Consider the following 17,518-nt stretch of genomic DNA (forward strand, 5'->3'; position numbering starts at 1 on the left):
TGGGCTAGACAAGGCAACTGTTATATGGATTTGTAACTGGTTGACCGACCGAACGCAAAGGGTGCTCAACAATGGCTCCTTTTCATTCTGGAGAGAAGTGACCAGTGGGGTCCCACAGGATTCTGTCCTGGGCCCAGTGCTATTCAACATCTTTATCAACGACTTGGATGACAGAATTGGAAGCATTCTTATCAAATTTGCAGATGACACCAAATTAGGAGGAGTAGCTAACACTCCAGAGGACAGGATCAACATTCAAGATGACCTAAATAAACTAGAAAGTTGGGCCACAGCTAACAAAGTGAACTTCAACAGGGAGAAATGCAAGGTACTGCACTTAGGGCGAAAAAATAAAATGCACAGATATAGGATGGGAGACACATGGCTGAATGAGACTACGTGTGAAAGGGATCTGGGAGTCCAAGTAGACCACAAGCTGAACATGAGTGAACAGTGTGATGCGGCAGCTAAAAAGGACAATGCAATTTTAGGCTGCATCAGTAAGAGTATCGTATCTAGATCAAGGGAAGTAATAGTGCCACTCTATTCTGCTTTGGTCAGGCCCCACCTGGAATATTGTGTCCAGTTCTGGGCGCCACAATTCAAAAAGGATGTTGAAAAACTGGAACATGTCCAAAGGAGGGCAAGTAAAATGGTGAAAGGTCTAGAAACCACATCCTATGAGGAACGACTTAAGGAGCTGGGGATGTTTAGCCTGGAGAAGAGAAGGTTAAGAGGTGATATGATAGCCCTGTTTAAATACTTGAAGGGATGCCATACTGAGGAGGGAGCTGACTTGTTTTCATTTGCTCCAGAGAGTAGGACCCGGAGCAATGGATGCAAGCTACAAGAAAAGAGATTCCACCTCAACATTAGGAAGAACTTCCTGACAGTAAGGGCTGTCCGACAGTGGAACAAACTCCCTCAGAGTGTAGTGGAGTCTCCTTCCTTGGAGGTCTTTAAACAGAGGCTAGATGGCCATCTGTCGAAGATGATTTGATTTGGATTCCTGCATGGCAGGGGGTTGGACTGGATGGCCCTTGCGGTCTCTTCCAACTCTGTTATTCTATGATTCTATGACAATATTGAAGCCAGTAAATGCACAGTCATGTAGCTGAAGAACTGTGATCAGAGTAAAAACAGATACAGAAAAGGGCAACTGTAATACCAAACATAACAGCAAACCATGGATAATCCTAGCTAATATTTCATCTTTGTAAGGCTGTCTAGCAGAAGGGAGAACATGAATGCATCCCTCTGGACTACAAACTATCTCTGTCCTTAAGAGAGAGAAGTACATTTATTTTATGAGTGTATCTAGACATAAGTCCAATTTAGGAAACACAGGGGTCTTCATTAGGTGCATTACTCTGAGGGAAAGAAGCATCCACAGCAACACCAATGAGTCATTGTCACATTAGGCTGTGTTTGATTTAGAGGTTGGGAAGAATTATTTTAATAAATTATGTTTTCTGCTTTTGCAGAGGACAATGGGTACCCTGAATTTGGAGGAGTTAATTCAAATGTCATATTAGTCATATAAGCAGTGATTTATTATTCTTTTTAAGTAGACAAAATCACTCTCCATTCCATATACGCAGGGCTTTATATGTGGCTTGCACAGTTTTATTTCAACTAGTATTTTTAGCTAGGACAATGGGGAATTTCTTGTATTGCTTCCGATTTTTTGTTATTTCTGATTTGGTTTTTACTCGATTTTGTTCTTACACTGTATATTTTGAATTATGTTTTTGTTTTAAAGTACTGTAATCTGACCTGACATTACAAAACAGGAAATATCATTTCATAGGATCAGTTCCAAAGGTGCTGCTGCATGGAAAAGTGTTACTGGTTTTCAGCGATACTGCCCTTCATTTGCAGTGCTCTGTCTCCCAGAGAGTCCTCCAATATTTAGGGACAGATCACAGTAGAAGGGAAATTCCAGTTCCATAAAGTAAGTTTCATTTCAATTGTGAATTAGGATGAAAGCCATTATAAATACATCTAATAAAACAACTGCTGTTACTACTTCAGCCAAGAATACTTCCATTGAAACGCATCATTGCAACTATACTTGTTCTCCCGATTTGTGGAGATCCGTTCCAGACCCCCCTGTGAATCAGAAATATAACAGATATTCAAGCCCCACTGGTTGGGGGGGTGCTTCCTGTTTACCGTCCATGAAGGACAAAAACTGTAGATCCCAAGTCCGCGAACAGGGAGGGATGAGCGTAGTAATAATGATAACAACTGTCAGGATCATGGTAAACAGATCTGAGGAAATGACATGGATGTGGCCACTAGGTGGAGCTGTTGTGTAAGTTATTTACAGCTCTAGTGGCAGTTATATGTGTCAGCATTCAAGCAGTGCATCATTGGAATATTGATGCAACTGTCACTGAGTGAGAGTGACATAGTGCCTCAGAGTGGGTTGTTACTGATGTGATTGGTGGATGGTGTCAATGTATATAGTGTTGTACACAGTGGAACTTCTTCTACGAATGAAAGCCTCACCTGAGAGAAGATAACAGTGTCTCTTTGCTCAATGAGAAAGCAACAGGTGTTTCTCCAGCTCACAAACTGGTGTATCCTGGTGCTATACGTTGACATGTTGCCTCACGCACTACGCAACATAGTAACATCAAAAGCGAAGTCAAAGGCTTTCATGGCCGGCATCAATAGTTTTTTGTGGGGTTTTCGGGCTATGTCATATCAAAGGATGACCATAAATGGTAGTTTTTAATTGTTTTAAATGTAATTAATTGAATTGTTTTAAAAATGTTATTGTAAAGTTTTTAAATGAAATAAATAAATAAACATTAAATATAACTAATAAGATATGGTCATGATGGCGATGATAATGATTGTTATTAACAACTCCCTTTATCTCCCATTGTTTCCCAAAATTAAGACTCAAGGCGGCTTACAATCTAAAACAAATTCAATATATAAAGCTTACCTTGCATACTGCTAAATGGAAATGCTCCAGTGAAGAAAAAGGGCTGAAATGCTGGAACAGGTCCTGCATAAGGGCCACGAGGTTGCTGAGTTTCAGGCTGTTTAGACAGGCTGGGGGAAGAGATTGTCCTAGCTGGAGGAAGAGGCATTTGACGAACATGACCATTCTGGAGTACAGGTTCTGGGCATTCTAGAGCCATGGCCTTCATTGCATCCCCATTGGCCTCTACAGGGGATGACCTGTCATGTTGTACCATGGCAGTGCCAGACACCTGATTCTGAGGTAAAGAAACAGAATAGTCCTCATTGTGCTGTCCCATATGAGGGGAAATTCTTCCATTCAAAGAGGAACCTGAGGTGCTGGTAGTGCTGCTACTCATGGAGTTATAAACATAAGGGAATGGTGGGTTAGCCAAGTAATTGGGGATAATGGGCAAGGTAGAATCTTTCTTCACATCCAGAACATCATCATCATCTTCCACTGCAGGAGAAAGGAGAAAAAGAAACTAGCTAAATGTGATTTTCAACTGGAGATGCAGCCCAAGAAGCTTGGTGAGGCCATACAAACTTTGGTATGATACATATTTTCATACCAACTTAAGGGCAGAGGATGAATCCCCTGACTTTGAATGTTAAAATTAATGCATATATACAAAATTCTCCACTTATTAAAGCTGTAATAATATGCAACTATTTGCCATTCCTATTATTTAAAAAATTAGATATTAAAGAATATGTCAAAAAAATTCAAAATAAGGCTAATACAGGACCACACTTTTAACAAGTCAAAGCCCAACAATGCTATGTGATGATTACTCTCATTCCAAAGCAATATATGTTCACATAATTGCTAGTTTTTGCACACAAAAAAATTGAAGGAAGAAAATTAACTTCCTTAAATTGCTATTGGACTCTAACAGTCCCACTGGCATTCAAATATTGATATTATGAATATTAACTAAGCATTTTACCTCCCAGCATCTTTCTAATCTCTCTCTTTGATGTTAACTGAGTTGGTCTTTCTTCTTTAACTGTGAGAATGTTCTTATCAGCGCCAGCATCAAGCAGGTATGATACCACCTGAGCATGGTTACGTTTACAGGCCCAATGCAAGCAAGTCCTGCATAAGACAAACAGAAGAATTAAAACACCACACTGCACAGCATAACATTTCCTCTCTGTATGACTTTTTCTATGAAGAACGATAGCCTACCTTTTCCTTCCACAATTACAGACTCTTACAACAACTTCTACTGGCAAAACAATTTCTTGCATTTAGACAGCATGTAAATCATAGGGATTCAAAGCTCATTACTTCTATCTTGCCAGTTTTAACAAGCAGTTCTTGAGCATCATGAATCAAAACCTGTATTTTAAACATTCCAACAGCTAATACATGTTTTTTTCTAACAGCAATCCCAGAGTAAAGAATGCATTTAATAGTGAGAGCATAAGCAATAAAAACCAAAGGCAAATTGCTGATAGAAATGTTATGGCTATGTTCACAAGGTATATACGTAAAATGTTGCTTAATAGTACATGAATACCCTTCTATGAGCCCAAGAAAATCCTTCAGTTCCCATGCTTCCTCCATCTCCTCCTTCTGCAGAGCTAGACAGATTACTTCTACAGAGTTTAATTTCACTCTGAAAGAATCTTGGATTACTGTTACAGTGGACCCTTGTAATACGCTGGGGTTTGGTTCCAAGATCCCACGTGGATAACAAAATCCGTGTATGCTCAAGTCCCATCAACTATAATGACATAGCAAAATGGTGTCCCTTACAAAAAATGGAAAATCAAGGTTTGCTATTTGGAATTTATACTTTTTTTGAACATTTTCAAACCGTGTATGCTTGAATCCATGTATAAAAAATCCGTGTATAAGAAGGGCCGACTGTACTTCCAGACTAGGAGTCATTTTATAAAATACATTTCATTAACGTAATGGTGAGAAACCAGTGCAAGCCCAAGCTGAGACTGCAAACAATCACATTTCACTCAGTCTGGGAGAAAACTGGCCACAACTTTAATACAGCTACAGTTGTATAGGTAGGCCTGTCATGAGGCAAATATCTGCACCCCAAGCCACTAGCAGACCCTATGCATTCACAGCACCAACCTCATGACCTGAAGCAGGAGCCATCAAGGGAGACGGTAAGACACCACTGAAGTGCACAGCCATCTGAGGATGAGGCAGGTCCCACCCCTGAGTTGGGCATTACCTATATGCCTCTATCACCAGAGTTCCTTAAGGGAACTCCCCATGGGAAGGATGGGTTTAAAATCCTGTTTCCCACCCAGACAGGATCTTGCCTCATGACACACAGCCCAAAGTAGTGACAATACCAAAAGGGTGAACATAACAGAACATCAAATAAAAACATAATCCACAATTTATATGGCAATTAAAGCCAGAATACTTTGCAGAGCAGGGTGCATGACAACTTCTATCTCCTGGATGGACCTGAGTGATCCATCAAGTGCCTAGAAAAGAACTTCCCTACTGCCCACTGGTTGGCTACCTCTCCCTTGGCCAGAGAAAACAACAAAGGAACCTGGGAGGAAGGAGACAAACAGGGGTGGGAGCAAAGATGACAGCTTTGTGCAACCTGTACTGCTGCAACAGACTGCAAAACTCCATCCAGGTAAATCTGAAGAACCCTAAAATCTGTGGATGCTTAAGTCCCATTAAATATAATGACATAGCAAAATGGTGTCCCTTATAAAAAAATGGAAAATCAAGGTTTGATATTTGAAATTTATACTTTTTTGAACATTTTCAAACTGTGGATGCTTGAATCTGCATATAAGAAATCCGTGTATAAGAATGACCGACTGTAGTTTGACATTGGTGCTTTAGAAACTGACTAAAGTTTCTTACTCAAATATAGTGATGAGGTTTCTAAAAACAACAACAACAAGAATAACAGAAACTACATGCAACAGAAGCCCTACCAGACATGGAGGAGGAGGGGAGGAGGAATGCTGGTGACATTTTGCTCAGGCTTCTTGAAGATGATTATTGTATAGCGTTAAATCACAATCTAGTGCAGCGTTCTCAACCTCCACCCCTCCAGATGTTCTAAACCAGTTTTTGGAACTCCTAACTGCTCATTCTGACTAGGATTTCTGAGAACTGAAGTCCAAAACATTTGAAGGACTCTGTGTTGAGGTCAAGCATTATGTGTGAACCACAGCACCCACAGAAAGCTGCAGTGGCATGATCCACCCTTGGAGAAGCCTACCCTCTCTGCTCTTGCATGATTGACTGTTCTGATTAGAGGGTGCGTATGTCTTTTAATTATGACACTAGTACTTTAACTGTCCTGGCAAGGGAATTCTGCAAACTGTAGTTTTGTGAGACATTTAGCCTTCTCTGTCACAGAGCTCTGGTGCCATAATAAACTACAATTCCCAGGAATCCCTAGCACTGATCCAGGGCAGTTAAAGCTATCTCAAACTGGATTATTTCTGCAGTGTGTTTTGGACCACTATCTGCAGTCAAAAAAAAAAGAGAAGCCTTATTGGATGACATAGCAAACCCTTCAAGCAGCTAAGGACAGATGGGAAACAAAAGGTGAGAGAGATTAGATCAGATCCATTAATGTTACTGTCATGCCTCCAGAGCATCTTTGATGCTCTTGAGACATATGTTTAGTTAAGATTATAATAGGTTTTCTATATATTAGTTTAGGAGGGGAAATAAAGATCTACAGCTTTAAGAAAGACCAGGATTGTGGGAAATCCCAGGGTCTTATGCTGTCTCCCTCTAGTTAGTTTCAGTGTGTAGTAAGATTTCAGCCAAGTCAGACCTGGAGAGAGTATTTTCCTTTGACAAAAAGATAAGTCCACAAAAAAGATAAGTCCACAGAAGAAGAAAGATAGTCCTCAGAAGAAGAAAGATAGAATCCACCAAGAAGAGAGCAAGGTATTTAGGAAGGACTACTGAGAAAAAGGAGATAAGTTTCGTGTTTTTTGTGTTTATAACCAGTAAAACTTTGGAAACGTAAGAAATTTGTGGACAAGTCTTTTGTTCTGGCTGTGATCCCGAGAGCCAGAGGCCTTACTACACCCAAAGTCCATAGCATCGCTCTTGGGACAAAACAGTTACTATACACTGACTTGTGTGCAGAGACAAAGAGAATTACTATAATAATAAATGTAGAGAAACAAAAGATGACAACAAAAAACAAAAGCCAAGAGACCTCCTCCATAAGATCTGAGAAATCAAAGGATAACTTGAACCAAGAATGGTGACCAAAAGGGGAACACATTATTTGATCAAGTAGAAGTAAAAGGATAATACAAAAACTACATGTAAGAACTATATAAAAGAGATGAGAGGGTGACAGATTCATTCAAGGAAGAACCATATGAAGACTAGTGTCAGTTTCAGAAAGTGGAGTGGAAGAGTATTTGGAAGAAATAAATCACCAGGAACAGATAGAATATAAATAGAACTGCTTCAGGCTACAGAAACAAAACCCACTCTACCTAAAATCTGTATCTGTCAACAACTATGGAAAACAAAACTATGGCTCACAGATTGCAAACACTCAAGGCCTCAAGAAAAAAGACATTAGGGATTACAGTAACCACAGGGCCATTGCGTTAACTTCCCATGCAAGCCAAGCGATGCTGAAAATTAAGAGATTATCAAACGGAGAAAAAGGACAGGAAGGAAACAGGATATTCCCATCCTCACAGTGCAATTGAATTAAGATTATCACACAATGTCCCACAGCATTGTACTCATCCCTTCCTTCTCCGGTCAACAAAGTGAAAAGGTCCCATAATTTTTTATTCATGGGAAACAGTCCTGAATAAAAAGTTACAGGACCATTCCACTTCATTGATGGGAGAAGGACAGGATGAGCGTAACATCATGGGACATCATGTAATAATTTCTGTGCAATCGTGCGATAAGGATGGGAGCATCCTGTTTTTCTCTTGTCCTTTTACTCCATTTGATAATCCCCTTAGAGGCCAAGACTTTTAGCATATACAGTACAAGAAATGCCAGATGTCCAATCTGTTCAGGAAAGGATGAGTTGCTAGAGATAATACTGCAAACATAACAATGGAAAGAGACCCAAGAAATTTTAGAAGAAAATCAGTATGTGCTTTATAAACACTAGCTAAGCCTTGACTTTGATAATAAAAAATATGCAGGGTTCTTAAAGAAATGGATGTGCCACAACATTTAATTATTCTGATGTGTAATATGTACTCAGGACAAGAGGCTACACCATCAGGACACAATATACATAGAAACGGAATGGCTTCTAATTGGCAAAGAGTCGGGCTAGGCTGCATTTTATAACTCTACCTGTTTAACTTGTATGCTCAACATATTATACATGAGGCAGGATTAGATTCAGAGGAAGGTGTCACAATTCAAGATATGCAAATGACACAATATTACTAGCAGAAAATAGTAAAGACTTCAAATGTCGGCTACCCATATCCACTGATTCTGCATTCACAGATTCAACCATCCATGGCTTAAAAATATTCGTCCCTCCACAAAAAAAATCTAAAATCAAGGTTTGCATTTTGGAATGTATATACAGTGGAACCTTATTATACACGGGGGATCCGTTCCGGATCCCTCCGCGTATAAAAAAATCCGCCTATGCTCGAGCCCCATTGTTTCCAATGGGGCTCGTGCGCGGCGGCGCGGCAGGGCGCGAGGCGCAATGGGTGCGCGCACCCATTCAATTGAATGGGATGCGCCGCCCCTTCTGCCCCGCGCGCGCCGGCGGCTTTGAGCGCCTATGCTCAAAGCCGCCTATAAAAAGGCAGCGTATGCGGAGGCTCCACTGTATACTTTTGTTTTGTTTTTTCCATAAAGGTTTTTCCTTACACCAGAAGTAACCTGTGGCTACTGAGCCCTTCCCAGAAGGCTTCTGGCTCCATCCTGGCTTCAGAGGGAGAGGGGGGGGCAATCCCATCAGGCCTCCCCAAAGGAACCGAGCCCTTCCCAGAAGGCTTCTGGCTCCATCCTGGCTTCTGAGGGAGGGGGGGCAATCCCATCAGGCCTCCCCAAAGGAACTGAGCCCTTCCTAGAAGGCATCTGGCTCCATCCTCCACTCCCTTCCCCTTTTGTGTCATGTCTTTTTAGATTGTAAGCCTGAGGGCAGGGAACTATCTAATTAAAAGATTGTATGTACAGTGCTGTGTAAATTTACAGCGCTATATAAATAAAGCTTAATAATAATAATAATAATAATAATAATAATAATAATAATAATACTGTTTCAGTCATCTTTTTAAAGTTAGCTCTGCTACAAAAAGAGCACTGTTTCTAAAAAGGTATTAAACGATTCACTTATTTTTAAAAGTTATACATAACTATATGAATCTTTCAGTTTCAAAAACACATACTGTAGTTGATTTTCTTTTGATTTACTAAGATTTTAGAGTAGTCTTTAAGATTAAAAATAAAGTCATGAAGATCTTTTTGTATTATTTTCTAGAAAGATGACTACAGTATTCCACTTTTGAGATTTCTGATTTTTTTAAAACAATAATTCAACTTTCTAAGTGATCTCAAATTGCTGTTATTGTTTGCTGTCAAGTAGGTTTCAATTTGTAGTAACCTTATGAACAATCTGAAATTAATAGATAGTTTATATTCTTAAGAAGTATTGTTAATTTGTAATTACTCACTCAAATATAGATAGGGTGTATGTGGTTTTTAATCCAGTATGCATCTGTCAACATTCACTGCATCTACTATTAAACTGAACAAGGTTTTCCAATATCCTTCTCATCGGAACAAAACTCTCTCAAAATAATTTCTGTGTAAATGCTCCTTTGCTCGATTTGCTTCTTCCCTTTTCATTATCACTAATCAGTATGTCACCAAAAACACCTTACAACATACTGTATAGCCTACATTGCAAAAAAACAACAACAACATATTCATTACCTAAACAGAACAAACTAAGATATGTTTTTAGTGGAGCTTTTGGGCTATGTGACCATGTTCTAGAAGAGTTTCTTCCTGATGTTTCACCAGCATTTGTGGTTGGCAGAGAATGCTTGCCTGGAAAGGAGTTGGGTATGTATATACTGTGTGATCTTGGGAAGGCAGGGTTCCTGAACCATCTGAACAACATACACCTTAACATCCAATTCGCTATGGAAAAAGAAAAGGAAGGAACACTGCCATTCTTGGATGTACTAGTCATCCACAAACCTAACCAACGTTTGGGCCACACAGTATACAGAAAACCTACACATACGGACAGATACCTGCACAAGAACACCAACCATCACCCAAGACAAAAAAAAAGAAGCACAATAAAAACACTGGTAGACTGGCAAAACGGATCTGTGAACTCCACTTCTTGGAAGATGAACTGAAGCACCTGGACCCAACTCCTTTCCAGGCAAGCATTCTCTGAAGATGCCAGCCACAGATGCTGGCAAAACGGCAGGAAGAAACTCTTCTAGAACATGGCCACATAGACCAAAAACCCCACAAAAAACTATGGATGCCGGCCATGAAAGCCTTCAACTCCACATGACACTTTTCCATTTTGAAAGCTTGTGGCAAAGGAAACATTAACAGTGAAGATGCACTTATTAAAATATTAGATAATATGCAATTACTGAAATATCTGATTCATCTCATAAACATCATTTTATTTGCAGCCATACAAGTAGTCAAATCCCTTAAGTGTTATTTTAAAAAAAAATTTATTTGCATATCTTTTCTTAAGCATAATGTAGACAATTCTTTAATTATAAATAAATCTCTTCTCCAGTGTAATGTAAGGCATTTTAAGGATGACATAACTTTTTAAAAAACAAGAAAAGATTAGTTAAAACCTATTTGTTCAACCTCCCTTAGTTTCTCACAACTGTGCAACCATGTTAACAGTGTAACCTGATAATTAGATTTGAGTCTGCTCATATGAACTGTGTGTGCAAAGGGATCGTGAAGCACATTTGAGACATAGATCCAAAACACATTGCAGAAATAACTGACTTTGAGACGCTTTAACTGCCCTGGCTCAGTGCTGGGAAATTTTGGGAACGGTAGTTATTTTTTTTAAAAAAAAAACTGATATTTCCCAAAACATCAATCCATACACTCCATGCATGATGCCTGTTTACAATACAATTAATTCAAACATAACAACACATTCATATCTTCTACTAGTTATACTTCATTCATTATTTCCTTTTCTATAATCTAACGGCTTGACAAAAAGAAAAAAAAAATACATCGACATCTATCTATATATACACACACACAAATCTATATTCCTTTCTGTAGTTATGTGAGACATTTAGCCTTCTCTGCCAGAGCATTCTGATACCACACCAAACTATGGCCGGTTACAGACCGGCAGTTTAGTGTGTGTTCGCCACGCACTAGGGTTACGAAAGGGCGGTGCTTCTGCACCGCCCTAACCCTAGTACGTGGCGAACACACACTAAACGGCGGCGGCTCTTCCGCACGGCCGCCGCCGTGAGTACGTCATGGCCGCGCCGCCTCTAGACGGGGCGGCGCGGCCATGACGTAGTAGCTCCGCGCCAGGGCGCTTAGTGCGCCCTGGACACGGAGCAGGAAGGAGCTCCGTTTCAGAGCTCCTTCCGGGTTTAGTCCGCTGGGCGCAGCCTTCAGACGGCTGCGCCCAGCGGACTAAACGAGAAAGGGGCCAAGCGGCCCCTTTCTCTGCTCCCCGCCGCCGCGGGGTGTCCTTGGGGCTTGAAGCCCCAGGGACACCCCTTTTCTGGCTGCGGGGAAGCGGCCTTTTGCCGCTTCCCTGCAGCCCGAAAAGCGGCGGATCGGGGCCTCAGCGGCTGCCGGTGTAGCCACTGAAGCCCCGATACTCCGGGGAAAGGGGCGGGGGCAGACCGCCCCAAATTGGCGGTCTGTATCCCGCCAAAGATTTCCAGAATTCCATAGCACTGAGCCAAGGCACTTAAAGTGGTGTCAAACTGGACTATTTCTGCAGTGCAGTTGCAGCCTGACTGAAATAAATTGATAACATGGGCTTTCACAGACCTGAGTCTACTTCCTCAGACACATTTAGTATTTGCATAATAAGCATGTTTACTCTCAGATAGGTATTCAGAGGATTCAGAGGATAAGTGTTCAAGCATAAAGAATATAGTTCAACCCAGTATTATCCATCTTGGCTCAAAAACACACTGCAGAAACAATCCAGTTTGAGACCACTTTAACTGCCCTGGCTCAATGGTAGGAAATCCTGGGAACTGTAGTTTTGTGAGAAGACATTTAGCCTTCTCTATCAGAGAGCTCTGGTACCACAATAAACTACAATTCCCAGGATTCCCTAGCACTGACCCAGGGCAGTTAAAGTGGTCTCAAACTGGATTGTTTCTGCAATGTGTTTCAGATCAAAAAGGAATACAGTACATCAATATGAGTTGCCAGTTTTCTAAACCAGCAAAAAAAAACAAAAGGAAATAAGTCACTCTCCACAATTAAAGTCATGTATCTTTAATATGGCATGACAGATGGAAACCAAAAAGAATCACCAATTCCTATTTTTAGAAATTAAAAATGATTTTAAAAATCAAAACAAAAGGAACTTCAAGCTCTCACTCCAACTCTACTCCAACAATTAAATTCAATATGGCATAATAGTTGAATACCAAAAGGGATCATTGATAACTAATGAATCCCCTTTTTAGAAATTAAAAAGGATAATTGAAAAAAACCAAGAGCCAAAAGGGGAACTCCAGGCTCCCTCACTCCAGCTCTAGGGCTGCATCCACACTGGAGAAAATAACCCGGTTTGGCACCGCTTTAACTTGTCTGGCCCAAGGCTATGGAATTCTGGGAGTTGGAGTTTGTTGTGGGGCCCAGAGCGGAGCACAACAAACTTCAACTCCCAGAATTCCATAGCCTTGGGCCAGAAGAGTTAAAGCGGTGCCAAAGCGGGTTATTTCTCCCGTGTGGATGCAGCCCAAGTGACTCACCAGCCATTGATCTCATTCTGAGAGTTGACATCCACTCCAGCCTGGACCAAGCGCTGCACCTCCTCCAGGTCCCCCAGAGCCGCCGCTTCCCTCAGCCTCTCTTCAAGCTCTTTCTCCTCAAGCGAAGAAGCAGAAGTCATATTAGACAACAGTTTTAGGGAGAGCAAACTTTAGGGTAGTGCATAGCAGTCGCCTACTGTGCAGCAGCAGCAGCAGCAGGAGGAGGAGGATGGCTGAGCAACATCATCCCACACAACTCCAGCCCGGGGCGGGCAAAACCCAGTCAGTCCACAAAGCAAAAGGCCCGGCCTCTTCTTCCTGTCAATAATAGCGGAGGTGTAGCTACGTCCCCTGCTACCTATTGCTCATAAATCAAGCCCTTGTGGCATTCCCGAAGGCCAGGTTGCCCCCTCCACTCCTCCTCCATCATTGCATAGTTATGGTAGTAGGTCTAATCCGGCCCAGCTTCCTCCTCCTCCTCCTCCTCCTCCTTCCAAGGGGGATCCTATTAACTGAGGCACCGCGGCCAAGATATTTCGTTCCTACCGACATTCAGTCAAGCAAAAACGTCCCTCGGCGGGGAGCAAACCTCCTCGCTCCCCTTTTATAACATTATTAGGGACACTTTAAAATAGACACAGGTCCAAAACACACTGCAGAAATAATCCAGTTTGACACTGCTTTAATTGCCCTGGGCTCAGTGCTAAGGAATTCTAGGGGCTGTAGTTTTGTGAGGCATTTAGTCTTCTTGTTGCTGTTGCTGCTGCTGTGAACCTATGAATAAACAAAACAGAAATAATCCAGTTTGAGACTGCTCTAACTGCCCTGGTCTTAATGCTACGGAATCTGGGAACTGTAGTTTTCTGAGGCATTTAGTGTTGTTGTTGTTGTTGTTAATATTAATATTACATATTACTTAGATATTATCTTGTTGCTGCTGCGAACCTATGAACAGAACAGAAATAATCCAGTTTAACACCATTTTAACTGCCATGGCTCAGCTAGGGAATTCTGGGAACTTGTTTTGTGTGACATTTAGTCTTGTTGTTATTGTATGCATGTGTGTGTGTGTGTGTGTGTGTATATATATATATATATACATACATACATATATATAATTATTGCTGTTCCGAACCTATCAACAAACAAAGCAGAAATAATCCAGTTTAACACCACTTTAGCTGCCATGTCTAGGGAACTCTGGTTACTGTAGTTTTGTGAGACATTTAGTCTTGTTGTTATTGTTAATATTATATATATATATATATATATATATATATATATTATTAATATAATTATTGTTGTTCCTGTTGCTGTGATCCTACAGCTCAATGTATCTGAGGAAGCAGACGTTAGTCTATGAAGCTCCTCCTGCCACCTTTCTTTCATTAGTCTCAAAGGTGCTACAAGATCTCTCTACCTACTGATTCTACAGACTAACAAGGCTATAGTCTTTGAATTCTATTTGTTGTTGTTGTTGTGTGCCTTCAAGTTGTTTCTGACTTATGATGACCCTAAGCCGACCCTATCACAGGGTCCTCTTGGCAAGATTTCTTCAGAGGCAGGGTGACCAAATGTCCTTCTTTTCCAGGACATGTCTTACATTTCAACCTTCTGTCCAGGAGGAATTCCAAAATGGCTTCCATCTTGAGCCGGATGATTATATATCATGCTTTGAGAGTTGAACTACTGCTCTGGAGACCAGAGTTCAAATCCCTGCTTGGCCGTGGAAAGCCACTGGGTGACCTTGGGCAAGTCACACTCTCTGAGCCCCAGAGGAAGGCAAGACAGACCTGAAGCAAAACCCTGTGATAGGGTCACCTTCGGGTTGTCATGTCGGAAACAACAAGAACATACTCTGTGTGTGTGTGTGTGCGTGCACACACACAATCTATACACCCTATATCAGAGAGAGAGAATGAGAGGGAGAGTTGAGTGTTGGACTACCTCTGGAGACCAGGGTTTGAATCCTGGCTTGGCCATGTAAACCCACTGGGTGACCTTGGGCAAGTCACACTCTTGTCAGCCTCTGAGGAAGGCTAAGAAAACCCCATTATTGGTTAGCTTTAGGATCGCTATAAGCCAGCAATGACTTGAAGGCACACAACAATGACATATACTGTATAGGGTGGCACTGTAATGTAACAATTTGTACTGCAAACTACAGTACAGGAATTTTGTGAGGCTAAAGAGGAGAGGAGAAGAGTTATGTACGCCACCTTGAGCTCACTGGTGGAAAGACAGGACACAATTATAACCAATGCAAATAAACAATGGTAATAAATACTGCAGCTCCAGACATTCTCAAACTGTGAGTATGCCTTGACTAAGCAGGAGGTTTGACACAGAAAAGAATGTAAATATCAACACTTGAATATGACACATAGCAAATCAAAATCAAAACAAGGGGAGTTGTTTTGAACTGAGGCCTTGCCATTCAACAACACACCAATACAGTACACCGATTCACATGTAAATCACTTCCTTCCAACCAAAGGTCACACAATATATGTGTGTCTGTGTGTGTGTATGCACACACACACACACCAGTCTTTTCCATGCCACCATTCTCTGAAAATGTCAACCACAGATGCTGGTGAAACATCAGGAATAAATTATTCCAGATCACAGCCATATAGCCTGAAAACCCCACAAAAATTATGGATACTGGCCGTGAAAGCCTTTGACTTGACAAGTGGAGTTAACATTGTACTAGCATTGATGTGTAGTGTAAGCAGCAATGTAAATCTGTAACAGAGGAATGACTTCAGAGTCCCATGGGGTTCAGATTAGGAGGTCTTCAGTTTGAGGCCCTCGTCTCCTTTCCACTGCTTCTTTTGTTTGTTTTTTACCAATAAAAAATCCATGTTGGGGAGACTGAATTTTCACACCATGCATTTTTTGTAAAAAAAAAAAAAAGCACTGGGAACTCTTTCTGAAAACATCCCTACTCTATTTGTTTCAACTGAAATCACTAAATTTAGTAGAGTTACTTCTCAAAGCCACAGGACTCAAACACTAGGACCTGGAACAATGGATGCAAGCTACAGGGAAAGAGATTCCACCTCAACATTAGGAGGAACTTCCTGACTAGTGTTGCCAATCACCCTTGAAGGAAATCCCCCTGAAAATCCCCAAAACGCCCCCAAATTCCCCAGGGCATCTGGATCAGGGGTTGGACATCCGGCTCAAGGGGCGGGACTTCCAGGTCAAAGGACCGCAAAGCACTATGGGAAGGCAAAAGGGAGCGGGGACTTCTGGGTCCGCCATTTTTTGGGGGGTGAGAACTTCCAGGTTGGCCAATTTTTGGGCAGGAAAGGCATTTTTGGTCATTTTGGGGGGATGGGAAGTGAAATAATTCCCTATAAACAGAAAGGCTTTTAATTCCCCAACTGAAAGGTGTAATTCCCCAGAAATTGCCCATAAATTTTTAATAGCCAAAAATTCACCGGAAAGGCTTTTTTTACCCAGAAATCGGGAAATTCCAAGGAAATTGGCAACACTGTTCCTGACAGTAAGGGCTGTTCGACACTGGAACACACTCCCTCAAAGAGTGGTGGAGTCTCCCTCCTTAGAGGTTTTTAAAGAGAGGTTGGATGGCCATCTGTTGGGGATGCTTTGATTGAGAGTTCCTGCATGGCAGAATGGGGTTGGACTGCATGGCTCTTGTGGTCTCTTCCAACTCTATGATTTTATGATTCTATGACATTAAGATTTCACAGTCCGATCATCCTTATGTCCGGGTTTTAGGATGCTACCTGAGATTTTGAGGAATTGCTAAAATACTCTGAGGTTGCATCCACACTTCAGAAATAATCCATTTTGACACCACTTTAACTACCATGGTGCAATACTATGGAATTCTGGAGATGGTAGTTTGGTGGGTCACAAGTAACTAACTACCATTCCCAGAATTCCATAGCATTGGAACATGGCAGTTAAAGTGGTGTTAAGTGTTGATGTCTGAAAGCAGATGTGTGCCTCCTGTGCTACATCATGAACCTTGTCCCTTAACAAGAGACCAGTGTCAGTGGCTACTAATATCATAGAATCATAGAGTTGGAAGAGACCACAAGGGCCATTCAGTCCAACTCCCTGTTCTCTGGAGCAGCAGAAAACAAGCTTGCTCCCTTCTCAATATGACATCCCTTCAAATATTTAAACAGGGCTGTCATATCACCTTTTAACCCTCTCTTCTCCAGACTAAACATCCTCAGCTCCCTAAGGCGTTCCTCATAGGGCATGGTTTCCAGACCCTTCGCCATTTTAGTCGCCCTCCTTTGGACACGCTCCAGTTTCTCAATGTCCTTTTTGAATTGAATGCATTCTTTGATGGACTGTAAGTGTAAGAATGCAAGAAGAGCCCAGCTAGATCAGATCAGAGGCGAGTCTAGTCCAGAGGCCTATTTCCAGGAATGGCTAGCAGAAACCTTTGAAAATCAGTCCCTTTTTTCTGGTTCCCTCCGAAGCATGGAGATTACATAAAGTACCTTGGTGTTGACACATCATTCAACAATTAGTTCAGTGGATCTGTTCTAGTTGGGACAGCCTTCAGGACCACTCATTGTCTGTATTTTGAGAGACCCTGGAA

General features: G+C 41.4%; 1 protein-coding gene across 5 annotated transcripts in view; it reads right to left on the reverse strand.

The window, feature by feature from the left end:
* ANKRD40 (ankyrin repeat domain 40) overlaps positions 1-13,409 on the reverse strand; it is a 79,670-nt gene extending 66,261 nt beyond the window's left edge. For 4 of the 5 annotated variants that reach the window (XR_006102517.1, XM_042455138.1, XM_042455136.1 and 1 more), the window contains exons 1-3: positions 12,928-13,409; positions 3,930-4,078; positions 2,960-3,439 (exon numbers count right to left, since the gene is read on the reverse strand). Coding sequence is in view for 4 of the 5 variants with exons in the window: in XM_042455138.1 (XP_042311072.1) it covers positions 2,960-3,439; positions 3,930-4,078; positions 12,928-13,067 (769 nt within the window). In the remaining variant the exon portion in view is untranslated. Of the gene's footprint in view, positions 1-2,959; positions 3,440-3,929; positions 4,079-9,633; positions 9,899-12,927 lie in introns of those variants that run through there. The other variant, XM_042455137.1, reaches the window with a different exon arrangement.
* Positions 13,410-17,518: the final 4,109 nt, after the last annotated feature.

This window comes from Sceloporus undulatus, chromosome 2 (genome assembly GCF_019175285.1).
Source record: "Sceloporus undulatus isolate JIND9_A2432 ecotype Alabama chromosome 2, SceUnd_v1.1, whole genome shotgun sequence".
NCBI lineage: Eukaryota > Metazoa > Chordata > Lepidosauria > Squamata > Phrynosomatidae > Sceloporus > Sceloporus undulatus.